The sequence below is a fragment of the Sorghum bicolor genome, chromosome 1 (genome assembly GCF_000003195.3).
Source record: "Sorghum bicolor cultivar BTx623 chromosome 1, Sorghum_bicolor_NCBIv3, whole genome shotgun sequence".
Lineage (NCBI taxonomy): Eukaryota > Viridiplantae > Streptophyta > Magnoliopsida > Poales > Poaceae > Sorghum > Sorghum bicolor.
This window is the reverse complement of record NC_012870.2, coordinates 64,457,256-64,472,502: the sequence shown is the minus strand read 5'-3', so window position 1 is coordinate 64,472,502 and position 15,247 is coordinate 64,457,256. Positions and strand designations below refer to the sequence as shown.

At 42.5% G+C, this 15,247-nt stretch overlaps 1 protein-coding gene across 1 annotated transcript; it reads left to right on the top strand.

The window, feature by feature from the left end:
* Positions 12,339 to 14,158, top strand: LOC8080750 (3-ketoacyl-CoA synthase 12). The gene has a single exon (XM_021458824.1). It carries the CDS (start codon positions 12,428 to 12,430, stop codon positions 13,847 to 13,849), a length of 1,422 nt encoding a protein of 473 aa, XP_021314499.1. The 5' UTR covers positions 12,339 to 12,427; the 3' UTR covers positions 13,850 to 14,158.

The window sequence follows — 15,247 nt, the reverse complement described above, 5'->3', positions numbered from 1 at the left end:
CACATTAGTGATAGTAATTAAATCATTTTAATATTTGCATATATAATATCGAAGTGTAACTACTATGTTATTTTTATTTTTAGATTGTAAAATGAATCATACTCATAATAATTAATAATTAATTATGTATAGAGACATGTGATAAATTAACACTACTACATACGAAACTAATGAACGGAGCTACAAAGACAAACAGTAAAAGACTTCTTAAGCGGAATTAACTATAGTCTTTGGGAATTAACAAGAAAATCAAAGGATTAAAAAGAGAGGAGCAGATATGTACCATCTTGAACAACACTGGTACTCCTCTTGAGCGCATCTAGCAAAGTCTGCTATTTTTTTTTCCCACCAAGAGAAGTGAAACTATTGGATCAGAACACCAACTCGGCAGCAGCCTGATGGCATGCAGCAGCAGCCCGTGTGTGCGACAAAAATTCATCATGATCCTCTGGCTAGGAACGGTAACGCACAGCAGCAACAGGAGGATGGATTTTTCCTCGTCCTGAACTGCAGCGGCAGCGCACGCACTCACGACTTTTGATGGTGATGATGGAGGATTTTGGCGATGAACGAAGCCGGCGACGCTGGACATTAATTAGGGCTAAAGATAGATGAGGCACCGGGAGAGAAATAAGTCGTGGGTCACTTATATACGCAAGAGAGAGTCACAATTATGCTGAGGTACGGTGTCCATATATTTTTAGAAGTAGGATAGCAAAACAAAGACAGGACAGGCAAGTATGCAAGGGAACCGGAGAGATATACTCAGGTTCCACGATGGCTCATGCCGGCGACACTGGCCAATTTGGACGGTGTGCTGATGAAGGAAACAGATGATATAGCTCACACATGGACTAGGTCTATGCCAAAGTGGGGCCATGTGATGGATTGGGATATGATTGACTAGCTTAGTCTCAAGGATTTGGAAGAGATACAATCGACCAAAAAAAAATCATATTTTTAAAACTTTGTTCACTCTCAACACACAAATGTGCAACAAGCAAAAATCATACTATGCATCAGCATGTATGTACAACAATGTTGCTAAACCCTATGATGAATTTTAATTTAAGGAAAATTTTCATTTTACTATATTTTCATGAGCATAGAAATATAAAATAAATTATTTTAGCTCTATTTTCAAAGAAGCAAAATTTAGGGTGTTACAATAGCCCATCTTTCGAAAATAGCCAATATCAACTTAGCACAGGCAACCGAGAGATATGCTATCCATGTTGTCTAGGCTATTTTTACATTTTTAAAGCAAAAGTTAAACTCCAACAGATGTGCTATCTGGTTTGCTAAAATAGCAAGTTTGCTATTCCTAAACTTTCGCTTGTCATATATAGCATGTCGTCCTCACTAGCTATCCTATACAAAGGCTGTTGTGGAACTCTATGCTTTGAGTGAGTTTTTTATTTTACACAATGGCTAAATCTTGTAATTTAGAATATAATTTTAGCTAGTGTCTTAGAGATGCTCTGACGTCCTTCTTCCTCCTACGTTTAAGACACCTCGTCAATCAATGGAAATATGGAATATAAAAAAAAAGAAAAGGTTTGATTTACCTCAAATATCATGATCATCTATATACTGCAAAAATCAGTATTTTAACCTCCCTCAGATTTTAAAACTGTTTATTTTTTTTCACGGGTAGTTTTGATCGTAGTTTTGCTGTATAGCTCACGTCAGAGAGCGTAAATACTAAATAGATTGAACTAGATTTTTTTTGCATAGAAAAATAATTTTTTTTACCTTGAAAAATTATGAAACTAGTTTTATTTTTTTAAAAAAAGCATGATCCATTTTTTATGGTGTCTAGCTTAAATGTCGTTTGAAATTTGATAGACTTGTTTTTGTGCTATTTGTTATTACAAACTCTCGTTATCAGTCGATGTTGATCATCTGGCTACATAGAAGAGTCAGAGGAGCGCCATTAGGATCATGTATGTGCGGCAGGCTAGGCACTGGTCTTCTAGCCTACGTGGCTGCATGTACCCTGCTACCATCAGAACAAGCATAGTGATATGCATTTTTATAGAGCTTGGGAGCAAGAAGTGTGGCAAGAAACAAATTCTTGAAATGTGTGTATAAGACTATTCTTGACCAAGAGCTAAATTTTCTACTAAAATATAGAATAAATTGTTAAAGCTAGCTCATAAATCATTGTCGTTGGAGCTATCCTAAGTGTCATTGTAGCCGCCTCGAATCTCGATTACCTAGTCCACTAGCGGAACACTAAACATTTAGACAGGAGTAGATATGACTTTTCTTGTTGCTCTAGCTAGCTGATCCCTGCCTGCATGTGTCTAACGCGCAACGGCCCAACAACGATTGAACATTATTGTAATAGATAGGCAAATCAAGCGGTGCATAATTTAGCAAAAAAGAGCGATGCAATCAAAGCAATATTGTACTTGTGACTAGATAAGCCCTCTAGCTTCTTTCTTGATTTTCTAGCAAATGATGTGTAACTATCCTGAAATGAATAAAGTCTGTCATATTGCTTTAAGGGGTTTTTTTGATTCATGTCATTGCAATTCTTGAACTTTGGAGATCTGCCATTACAATTCACGTATTCTGAAATTTGCCATTATAATTCTTCTTCTACTTAATTCTTGCCATTTTATACGTATTCAGGGTGTTTGGGCCCACTGTCAGGCCATATATGTGTACATATTTTCGTGTAGACCAAAACACCCTTGTTACCTCTGTTCCTCTCCCTCATTGACATGTGGGCCTGACACGTCAGCTTCTTCACCCTCCTCTGTATCGATAGTCTTCTAGATGCGGCCATGGATGGAGCACGAGCAGACGTCGGTTTCCAGCTACGGAGCATGAGAAGACGAGCAGGCAGGTTCTACAGCACCAGAGCGATGGCGACGTCGGGGAGAGGCCTGGCTGGAACGCCCGCGTGGCCATGATTTTGGTGTGGGAGCCCGGACTCGCGAGCGCGGGCGCGAGAGCGAACACCTGCAGCGGGCGGCTAGGCTCGCGAGCAAGAGCGGCGTGCCGGCGAAGAGGCGCGAGAAGTTGGGGGCTATGGCTGCCGGCGCCGGGAAGTGGCCTAGCCAGAGCTCCCCTGTTGCTCCCCGATGGAATCCCCAATTGCTCGTCCTGCTTCATTTCAGCAGGCCACACAACCATTCGATCGAGCACGCACACACAAGCTCAACTGACGCAATGACCCTCATATGCGTGGTCCCGAACGCAGCTAGAGCTCAGCGGCACGGCGTACGTTCGCACCGTGTTATCGAAACATATCAGAGGTGTTGAACAACGGGCGTGGCAGCAGAACCCAGAATGTCGATGGCTCAGTCGATGTCGCGGCCATGGCAACGGTGCAGGATCGGCCTCGCGAGCACCTCCTGTGATGTCCGTCAGCCTTCCCATCTCGCCAGATGCTGTCCTTATGGGATGGCGGGAGGTTGAAGAAGAAGCTGATGTGTGGAGCCCACACGTCAGCCAGTGGAGGAAGAGAGAAGCAGCGGAGGTGTTTTAGTCTATACGAAAAATACGTAGCAGTATACGGCCTGCCAGTGGGTCTAGGTATGTCGAAGACGTAGAAAATGGCAAGAATCAAGAAGAAGAAGAATTATAATGGCATGTTTCAGAATAGATGAATTGTAATGGCAGATCTCTAAAGTTCAAAAATTGTAACGGCAAACGTCCAAAAAACTCATAATAAAAAAAACACTTGGTAGGGTAGATGTTGGGATATTTCCGTTCCCAATTATTGATAGTACGTGTATATACAACATTAGCATCACTGAATCACACGGCTTATGCGCTGTGAGCCTGTGACGACGTAAATTGCCTATGGTTGACAAATCGGTCCTCAGCAAGCACGCAATATATATAGAGCGCGACGCCTGGTCGTCCTCGTCCAAAGCTGACCCTCTTCATCATGTAATTAAGAACGCGTGTGGCTCATCAGTCGTCTAGTTGTTTTCCATTCCTTTGTCTGCTAATGAATCTCGTCTCTGTCTTTCCCGCGGTCGCCTCATCAGTCTTCGTCGTGCATGTATGTGTACCCCGAGAAAAATCAGCGAGATCATCACTATCTCTGGCACGTTCAACGTCTCAAGGAGTTAAGGAGATAAACATATATATGGGCGATCTGCTAACAATTAACGAGAAACATTAATAATGATCATGATATGTGCTCTATAGTTTGTTTTAGGATCGAACTTCGTACCGTGCGTGTATACTTAACTCGTACGGAAATGGAAAAGAGTAGTGCAGCATGGAAACACTTCAAATTTACAGACTATATATGCACCGTGGTTAGAAACGCTGTTCTAACTTGTACATAGGAGTATATCATATATGAGAGAGAGATTAATTGAGTCTCTCGGATCCATATCGGATAGTTATGATCGATGAAGGACGGACAAAGAAACCTTTGACGCTTGAATATTAGAGATAGATTTGGTTATTTCAACATTCGATTATGTGGTAGTCAGTTTAGAATTATGATTCATTTGATATGGTGGTAACGAGAGGTCGATCTACAGTTCAACGAATAGATCAGAGGCGCAATAACTTTGGTGGATCAAGTAGTGCAATCGGTGAAAGCAGTGAGGCCTTGTTTAGTTCGCGAATTATTTTGGCTTTGGCCACTATAATATTTTCGTATGTATTTGACAATTATTTACCACAGATTAACTAAACTCAAAAGATTCGTCTCGTAAATTTCAGCCAAACTGTGCAATCAATTTTTGTTTTCATCTATATTTAATGCTCCATGCATGCGTCTAAAGATTCGATGTAAAGGGGAATCGTGAAATTTTTTTGAACTAAACCAGGTATTAGTTCACCCTAAAATCAAAAATCTTTTCAAGAATTCCTGTCATATCGAATCTTGCGGCATATGCATGGAGCATTTAATATAGATTAAAAAATAGCTAATTGTATAGTTTGTCTATAATTAGCGAGATAAATCTTTTAAGCCTAGTTAGCCCATAATTAAACAATAATTGTCAAAACAAATGAAAGTGCTACAGTAACTAAACCTAAAAATTTTTACCAACTAAACAAGGTCTGAGCCAAGTGGTGGTGATAACAATGGAGCAAAGAGTTAATATATGCAGCGATATGTTCACGTTTGTTGACTTAATATGTTGTGATGAACTATGTTATGTGGTGAACAATATATTTAAAATTCAAATTTAAAATGGAGTTAACTTTATTTTGTTTAAACTGTTGCATGCATTTAAGTATTTGCCATCTATATAAAAACTCATAATACTATAGTTTCAATTTATGTCAAATAATCAAATTGGTACTTCCTCTCCACTCCAAAGTATAAGGCACTTGACTGACTTTTCTAGATACATATAGCTTTTTTGTGCTTAAATATATATAGGCTTTGTTTAGATTTTTTTTTTTGGATTTTTAGCACTGTAGCACTTTTATTTTTATTTGACAAACACTGTTCAATCATGGAGTAACTAGGCTTAAAAGATTCGTCTCGCGATTTACAGACAAACTGTGCAATAGTTTTTGTTTTCATCTATATATTTAATGTTTCATGCATGTGCCATAAGATTCGATGTGACGTAGAATCTTAATTTTTTTTTTGGTTTTTTAGGTGAACTAACAAGGCAATAGTATTTCTAGATACGTAGTAATTAGTAAAATGAATATATTGAGATTTTGTTTGGTTCCCATTGCTAAAAGTGTGCACTTAAATTTTAGCGAAAATAAAGCTTCTGCTGGAGCTGGCTTACCGACGATGGACCAGTAGCGTCAGCAACCCTTAAGGCCGACTAATAATAATAGAGTAATAAGATATATAAGAGGTCGTGATCTAAAAAAGATATATAAGAGGTCATGAACGTGGATGTCAAGTCAAGGAAGTGCACGTCGCATCACGGGGTGCATGTGCATGTTGAGGAGATGCATGGATGGAATGGAAGTGGTCGCCTGCAGTGCAGGCTGCTGCCATCTCCAAACGGGCAACCGAAAACCATACGCATTAACCTGTTTCCGGTGGCCGCCACGCCACCGTCCGTCTCCCTCCATCACTTATGGCAGGGCGCGCGGTGCATATGGGATGGGCCACCGTTTCCTATCCATGCATGCATGGCCCTCCCCGCCTCGCAGGTCGTCGCACCAGCCTTGTTTAGCTTCCTTCCTTCCACACGGGGATCGCATGCATGCATGCCTTGTTTTTGTGTTTGCATTGCATTGCTACCTCACACGACTTTGACCACGGCTTCTATACTTTGGTTTGGCGTCCACTCTGGCGGCTCTATTCTTTTTTTTCTATTCTTTTCTATAGAGAGTAGACTATATATATAAGTATGGCCAATGTTATTCAAAGAATATATATATATATATATATATATATATATATATATATATATATATATATATATATATATATATATATATTATACCAAATGCTGCTTTTGCCTTTTATTTGCAATACTGCAATGCTAGTTTATTGACAAGACAGTACAAGATATATATATATATAAATATATCCATATATATGCCCAAGAAATTTGCACAGAAAGAAAAAGAAGATTCATCTCGAAAACTAAAAACTTTCAAGATTCTCCGTCACATCAAATTTTAAAGCACATGCATGAAACATTAGATATAGACAAAAATTAAAACTAATTACACAGTTTGTCTGTAAATCACGAGAGAAATCTTTTAAGCATAATTAGTCCATAATTGAATAATATTTGTCCAAAAAAACGAAAATGCTACCTGCTAAAATCCAAAAAAATTTCGCAACACAAGGCCGAAGCCAAAGCAACCACTGTCAACGGATGCATGGTGCATCCATCTGGGGTCCACAGTGCTCGAGTAGTCGAGTCATCTGCCAGTTCCGGCGCACCCTTGACTTCATTGTCCAATTATATGGTAGACCCCTATCCATATGCACAGTATAGACTGTACTCTACTCACCGGCCAGCCTGAGCTTAATTAGTTTCAGCGATTAGTTGTGCAGCACGATGGTGTTACTTGCCCCGTCACATCCGAATATTACCGCAGAATTAATTATATAATTTATCTATAATTTGCAAGATGAATCTTTAAGCCTAATTAATATATAATTAAATAATATTTATTAAATATAAATAAAAATACGATAGTGTCTATTTTGTAAAATATTTTAGAACTAAACGAGGCCTTGAGCCAAGAATCAATCTAGACCCTCATCTCTAACCGTCCTGCTGATCCTTGAAGCTGGTCTCCGGTCACCGGCCACCTCCAGGCCAGCTAGCAACGCGTAGGCCAACACCATGCTACAGCATGTGAGGCGTTGTTCAGTTCCTAAAAACTTTTGTTTTAGGGTCCTGTATCATTTTTGTTTTTAATTGACAAACATTATCTAATTATGAAGTAACTAAGCTTAAAAGATTCATCTTGTGATTTACAGTTGAACTATACAATTAGTTTATGTTTTTATCTATATCTAATGTTTCATACATATGTCGTAACATTTGATGTGATGGAGAATCTTGAAAATTTTTAGGTAGTTTTTTAGAACTAAACAATGCCTGAGGTTAAATACAAACTTCTGAAGGAAAAAAAAAAGGTTCAATGTGAGCAGCAGCTAGTTCAAGGTTAAAATATAAATGGTTGCACTCCCCAATTGTTCAGTTGTTGACTCTCTTTTTTTCTCCTTAGGCCTTGTTTCGTTCACCCCGAAATCCAAAAAGTTTTCAAGATTCCCTGTCACATCGAATCTTGTGGCACATGCATGAAGCATTAAATATAGACAAAAACAAAAACTAATCACACAGTTTGACTGTAAATCACGAGACGAATCTTTTGACTCTAGTTAGTCTATGATTGGATAATATTTACCACAAACAAACGAAAGTGCTACAGTTCCGAAAACTTTTCAGTTTTCGGAACTAAACAAGGCCTTATTTTTCTCGATCGCTCAGAAGGTTTGCGTGTTTTTTTATCAAGATAGAGAAAAACAATGATACAACACGCCTTCGAGCACCCTAGAGGCTACTAAGGATTTACATGGAAGGTAAGCTCAGACCCTCTCTAATGTACTATAAACTAGATTGATAAATTGGACAAAGATCGATCCAAATTTGCGACGCTGACAAGGAGGCCTATGCCCTAGTTGCCGGGGTGGTGGCGCCGTTTGTGCGCGCCTACGTCGCCAATCATAGGGAACAACTCATGCAAAGCTTGCATATGAGCGGGGTCGTCATTGAATACCCCATCGTACGTCATCAACGACTTTGATGGAGGCGGCATCCCGCTAGAGAGTCCCAGGCGCTTCATGACAAGGTACTCACCTTGCTTGGCTATCTACATATGAGTTGTGGCCTGTGCTGCTATCCATCTCCTTCGCTTGGGGAGCGAGGGTGTGCTTCCTGTGCATCGAGGGCCACTTCATCCCCAGACAGCTCGAGAAGTGGCATCTGCCTCGCCTTTGTAACTCGCTCGGTGAAGCGCTTGAGGCGTTTGTTGGCCAAGGTCGTCTGAGGCAAAGAGGTGCGGTTGATGTCGTTCATCTCTACCATGATCATCTGTCACGAAGGGGTGGCTGCGCCCGCGACTAGAGTGATGGCATCAGACCTCTCTAGGCATGCCTTGACATCCACGGTGTCGGCCTATCGCTCCCGCGTGGTGGTGTGACGAGTGGTTGCCTCCTATAGAGGCGGCAACAGAGGTGAGTCCGTCATCCCCTGGGCAATCTTCGTTGAGAATGGTTGTCCACACGATGCTTCACCTTCTTGGGAGGCGGTCACCGGTGCACCAGTTAGCCGGCTCACGACGAGCCAGGCGACGAGCTCGTGCAACATTAGGTCAATCCCATGTGGAAGGCCCCACGCTCGTGCGTAGCTCCATCAACAGCGTGTCAGGCTCGAGGAAGTAGTGTGCAGCAGCACATATGTCATCGTTGTCGATGTGATCAACAGATGCACCCAAACTGGTGTTCCTCACCAGCTTACTCCATGCCGCCAATGTCGTCGGATTCCCTTGGTGCCCCCTGCGGCACCCTGCGTGGCCCCATCCGAGCATGGCGGACCGCCACGAGGAGAAGGCAGTAGGGTGTCACCCTAAGCAGATAGCCGTGGCAAGCCTCCACCCTTAGCCAATGTTTCTCCTTACTATTATACAGTGCAAGATTTGTTCAAGCGTCAAGCTCAATTTTGGTATATAATGGTACATGATAATTATGAGAGATCATAATTATGATTACATGGTACGCACTAATTCTAATGGTACATGCTAATTTTGATAGATCATAATTATGATTACATGGCCATGGGTACCCTCATCGAGTCTTCAAGGCCTTGTTTAGTTTTGCAAAGTTTTTCAGATTACTCGTCACATCAAATCTTTAAACACATGCATCAAGTATTAAATATAGACGAAAATAAAAAATAATTGTACAGTTTGGTCGGAATTGACGAGACGAATCTTTTGAGTCTAGTTAATATATAATTGGATAATATTTATCAAATACAAACAAAAGTGTTACTATTCATATTTTGCAAAAAATTTTGGACTAAACAAGGCCCAAGTGTGCCATCTCTGCCCTCATCGAGTCTTGATGAATCATCGGTTGGTGGTTAATTATATTACTGCTCTCATTTTGTCGTACGTGATCGTTGGCATCCTCATCCTGCCCTTCTTCCTTCTGTCTCCCCGAACTGATGGGGTTCATCTCGCTCCTATCCTATCGATCTGCAGTTCCTCTTCATGCGAAATTGAATGTCTCTGTTGTAACTAACTAGCCCCCCCTCCTCCCCCCTCCTCAACGTCGATGTCGTTGCCCTCAATTTTCCTGCTTAGGCCCTGTTTAGACGTAATCAAAATTCTAAAAGTTTACAAGATTTCTTATCACATTAAATTTTTAGATACATGTATGAAGCATTAAATATAAAAAAAATTACATAGTTTATCTTTGGTTTGCGAGACGAATTTTTTGAGCCTAGTTAGTCTATAGTTGAACAATAATTATCAAATACAAACGAAATGCTACAGTATCAAACTTCACAAACTTTTGACATCTAAACAAGCCTTAATCCTTATCAATCATCGTTGTAGCCATCGTCCTCGTAAGGCTCCTCACTGTCATATACAGTAGAATTGTCGTTGCCCTATTCTCTTGAACTTATCCGTAGAATTCATCAGTTATTTTATAATGTTTTTCTCTCATAATAAATTAGCGAACAATATTTTCAGCCATAACTTTTTAGCCAAGCTAACAAAGCCATCAATATAGCAATAGCTAATAGATGGTATTTTTGATCGTATGTTAAAGTGACGTACTCCCTTCGTCCCAAAGTATAAGTCATTTCAAGAATTTTGGAGAGTCAAAACATCTTAAGTTTGACCAAAATTATAGAAAAATTTATAAAGATTTATAAAATCAAATATATATACTATGAAAATATAATTAATGGAGAATCTAATGATATTTAATTGATATCATAAATATTATTTTATTATATAATTGTGGTCAAATTTAATATGCTTTGACTTTACAAGATTTTTGGAATGACTTATACTTTCAGAGGGAGTATGTACTAGTCCTGAGCGTGTTTTTTTGTTTTTTTAAGGCCTTGTTTAGTTCATCCCGAAAACCAAAAAGTTTTCAAGATTTCCTGTGACATCGAATTTTTCGACACATACATGAAGCATTAAATCTAGACGAAAATAAAAACTAATTGCACAGTTTACCTGTAAATCACGAGACGAATCTTTTAATCCTAGTTAGTCCATAATTGGACAATATTTGACACAAACAAACGAAAATGCTACAGTAGCGAAATCCAAAAATTTTTGCATCTAAACAAGGCATAAAGCATCTCACCTGGGTAGGCTCGACATCTCCTTCATTCGTAAGAATACATTATTGGAGCTACTGCTCCGGTTTCAAAATCACCAACCGAGGAGATTATTTGGGCGTACGTATTATGTTGCTGAGAAATTAAAGACATTTTGTTTTGACTTAAGTTTTACGATTAATTCGCACAAATGACATATATAGAACTTCCTCTCTATGTACCGCATGCGAATTCACTTTCTACTACTCCCTCCACAAGCATAAGTGAAGTTACCTTAAGTTTAACTATTGCAAACTTAGATTGTAAGCTATTTTGCATGTCATGATGAATTCACTGCTACACACAAACAGATTCTTTAAGACGTCCTTTTTTTTTCCAAAACCGGTGCAGCAAGCTAGGGGACCCCGTTGCCACAAATCATCTCTGTAAGAGCTTTTGTAAACTGGCAAAAAATATATATATTTCCAAAAAAAACATTGTTTTTAAGGTTGCCAAGAGGTATCAGAAGGGAAAAGTTTTTATATTCTTACTTGCAGATTATTTTTTGGAACACTCATTAGACACGTTTCTGGGCATGTCATATTTTAGAGACAATATAGCTGAAGATTTTTTCGCTAAACAGCAGCCAAACCGGGCTGGAGGTGGCAAAATGGTGGGTGGCGGCATGACATACCAAGATCAATAGATCACGCGAGAGATGAATTCCTACCTTGAGATGCTCTGGCAAAATTATGTATGCAAGATCGTAATTCCATAATAGCCATGTTTGATAGACCTCCTTTTTGGCTCTAGCTTCTTCAAAAGAGCTGTACAAAACAGTTTAGCAGAAAAGGTCGTTCACCGTTATTTTTCCAGTGAAACAGAGAAAAACCAGTCTCATTTTAAAGGAACCATTATTTATGTCTTCTTAAAATAGCTTCAACTCCTCTAGACGTGCTCTCTCGGGAAGGAGTCATCTCAAGCAACGAGATTTCAAAATAAAAAGCTGTGGTCAAAATTACTTTATTTTTTTCGACTAGAAGCTCTCCTTTTAATTAGATCTAACTCTTAACTGAATCACAATAAATGAGCGCAGCTATCTGAACAGTTACAGGAAGCCGGTGGCCGCTCAAAGTTAAGTCGCAAATTTTTTTTGTTTTTGGGTACTGTAGCATTTCGTTTTTATTTGACAAACATTGTCCAATCACGAAGTAACTAGGCTCAAAAGATTCATCTCACAAATTACAGGTAAACTGTGCAGTTAGTTTTTATTTTCGTCTATATTTAATACTCCATGCATGCGACCAAAGATTCGATTTGACGGAAAATTTTGAAAATTTTTGCGAACTAAACAAGGCTTTAGTATATTCTAGTACAAAATTATCGATAAAAGGAAAAATGATTAGAATGCCTACAAAGTAAGAAGGTCGAAAGTACTATACTTGAAAAATAGCCCAGCAAAGCCCCACTTCGTCCGAGCCAGGCCCCCTTGGGCCAGCTCCTCTGGCCGACCCGGGCCGGGCGCCTATATAAACACACCCCCCCTGCTGCTTCTACCATAAGCATGCAAGTAATCACTCGCTCAACTTGTCTTCTGCTTATGGTGCCACACCAACGTGCCTAGCTAGTAGTACCAAGAGAACCGAGATCGAGCAAGATCCATGGAGCTGCTTCCTCTTCTCACGTGGCTCCTCCTCGCGCACGCCATGGCGTACCTTGCCTGGACGGCCGCGGCGCGCCGCCGGCAGTCGCGGTGCTACCTCCTGGACTACGTCTGCCACAAGCCCCGTGACGACCGCAAGCTGTCGACGGAGACGGCCGGCGACGTGATCCAGCGCAACGCGCGGCTCGGTCTGACCGACTACCGCTTCCTCCTCCGCGTCGTCGTCCGCTCCGGCATCGGCGAGGAGACCTACGCCCCGCGCAGCATCCTGGAGGGCCGCGAGGACACCCCGACCCTCAAGGACTCGCTGGAGGAGATGGACGCCTTCCTCGACGAGGCCGTCGCCGAGCTGTTCGCCCGGACGGGGGTCTCTCCGGGCGACGTCGACGTGCTGGTCTTCAACGTCTCCATGCTCTCCCCGTCCCCGTCGCTGTCGTCCCGGGTCGTGCGCCGGTACGGCCTCCGCGACGACGTCGCCGCGTACAACCTCGCGGGGATGGGCTGCAGCGCGGGGCTCGTCGCGCTGGACCTCGCCCGGAACGCGCTCCGGGCGCGCCCCCGCCGCGCGTCGCTGGCGCTCGTGGTGTCGTCCGAGTCCATCGCGCCCAACTGGTACTCCGGCACCGACAAGTCCATGATGCTCGCCAACTGCCTGTTCCGCTGCGGCGGCGCCGCGGCGCTGGTCACCAACGACCCGGCGCGCCGCGGGCGCGCCAAGATGGAGCTCAGGTGCCTGGTGCGCGCGCACATCGGCGCCAGCGACGACGCGCACGCGTGCGCGCTGCAGCGGGAGGACGGCGAGGGCCGCGTCGGGATCAGCCTCAGCAAGGCGCTGCCCAAGGCCGCCGTGCGCGCCTTCGCCGTCAACCTGCGCCGCCTCGCGCCGCGCGTGCTCCCCGTCGCCGAGCTCGCGCGGTTCACCGCGCGACACCTCGCCCGGAGGCTCTTCTTCCAGTTCCCGCACATGCTGCAGGGCTCGGGAAAGCAGCAGCAGAAGGGCGGCGGCGACGCGGCGGCAAAGATCAACTTCAAGGCCGGGGTGGAGCACTTCTGCCTGCACCCCGGCGGGACGGCGGTGATCGAGGCGGTGAAGCAGAGCCTGGGGCTGGAGGACGAGGACGTGGAGCCGGCGAGGATGACGCTGCACCGGTGGGGGAACACGTCGGCGAGCAGCCTGTGGTACGTGCTGTCGTACATGGAGGCCAAGGGGAGGCTCAAGGTCGGGGACAGGGTGCTCATGGTCACCTTCGGGTCCGGCTTCAAGTGCAACAGCTGCGTGTGGGAGGTGACCGGCGACATGGCCGACAGGGGAGCCTGGGCCGACTGCATCGACGACTACCCGCCGGAGACGCTCGCCAACCCGTACATGGACAAGTTCGGCTGGATCAACGACGTCCAAGGCGACACCATGATGCTCTAACGCTACGGTTTTTACCAACACTTGGTACAGGTGGTTCCTGCATGCTACTGCATGAAACCGTAAGTGAGGACAACGGAAGCAGTAGAAGCAGGGTTGTTGTTTCGGTTTCCAATGCGTACGAAAGTGTGTATTTACCCCCACAACTGCACAACATACGTGTAGTAGCCTGAGCCAGTAGTGTACCGTATACTATTCTTTTTTGTTATTATTTTCTACCGCAAAGGGGAAAAAATACTTATGTAATTTTTTTTTAGAACAGAGGATCAGATCACCATGTATTATTTTTTTTGTATTAATTATTTATGATCTTATCGTGTCTGCTCGTTAAATGACGCTGTCCCTGTCCATGCAGAAATGTTAGCGAAAATCATGTGTAATTTTTACTCCTGACCCTGAACTTTAGAGGAAGAAGATATCATCACTTTTATAGCGAATTTGAAGTGACAGTGACTTCGTACATATATATGGTTTTATTTGCCCATTAATTGGATCAGAGGCTGGACGAGGGGATCCGAGATCATCCGATGCAGGCATGCCCACCGCGTTTGCACACTTCAGTTTGCTGTAGTAGCAGGCACAGAGTCTCGCACAGTTTGGGAACCATTCATTATTCATGCAGACCTGTGACCAACCTCTTCATGTTTGGGAACGAGTTGCAATAACCACACTGTCGGCCTTGACGCATGGAGGACAGGTTGCATTGCAAACAGCTACAACTAGGCCTTGTTTAGTTCCCTAAAAATTTTTGAAAATTTTTTCAGATTCTCCGTCACATCGAATCTTTAAACATATGCACAGAGTATTAAATATAGATAAAAATAAAAACTAATTGCACAGTTTGGTCGGAATTGACGAGTCGAATCTTTTGAGCCTAGTTAGTCCATAATTGGATAATATTTGTCAAATACAAACGAAAGTGCTACTATTCATATTTTGCAAAAAATTTTGGAAGTAAACAAGGCCTAGGCATACTCCTACAATGGCAGTGATGATAGTACTTTCCATAGAGCAACTAGTTAGCTTAGGTCTGGTGTAGTTTCCAAGATTTTCAAGATTTCCATCGCATCGAATCTTTGAACCAAATATTTTTGCGAATTGAACAAAGCCTCCCCTAAGTTAATTTTGAGAGTGTCTAGTCACCCGTAAAAATCTTAAAGCACAACTAAACATATAGAAATTTAACAGATTTAGTAAAAAAGATCTATCAACAAATAAATAGCAAAAGTCAATAATCTACCTTAACGCAAATGCTCGGAGGCGCATACTATCCCCTGCGGTATGAGTTTTAACAAGTTCTTGATCGACCCAGCACAATCAATCAGATCAAATTGCACTTGCATTGTCTCTCTAACAGCAACACATATAATGCTCGTGCTAACGCTAAGGCAGCACATAACC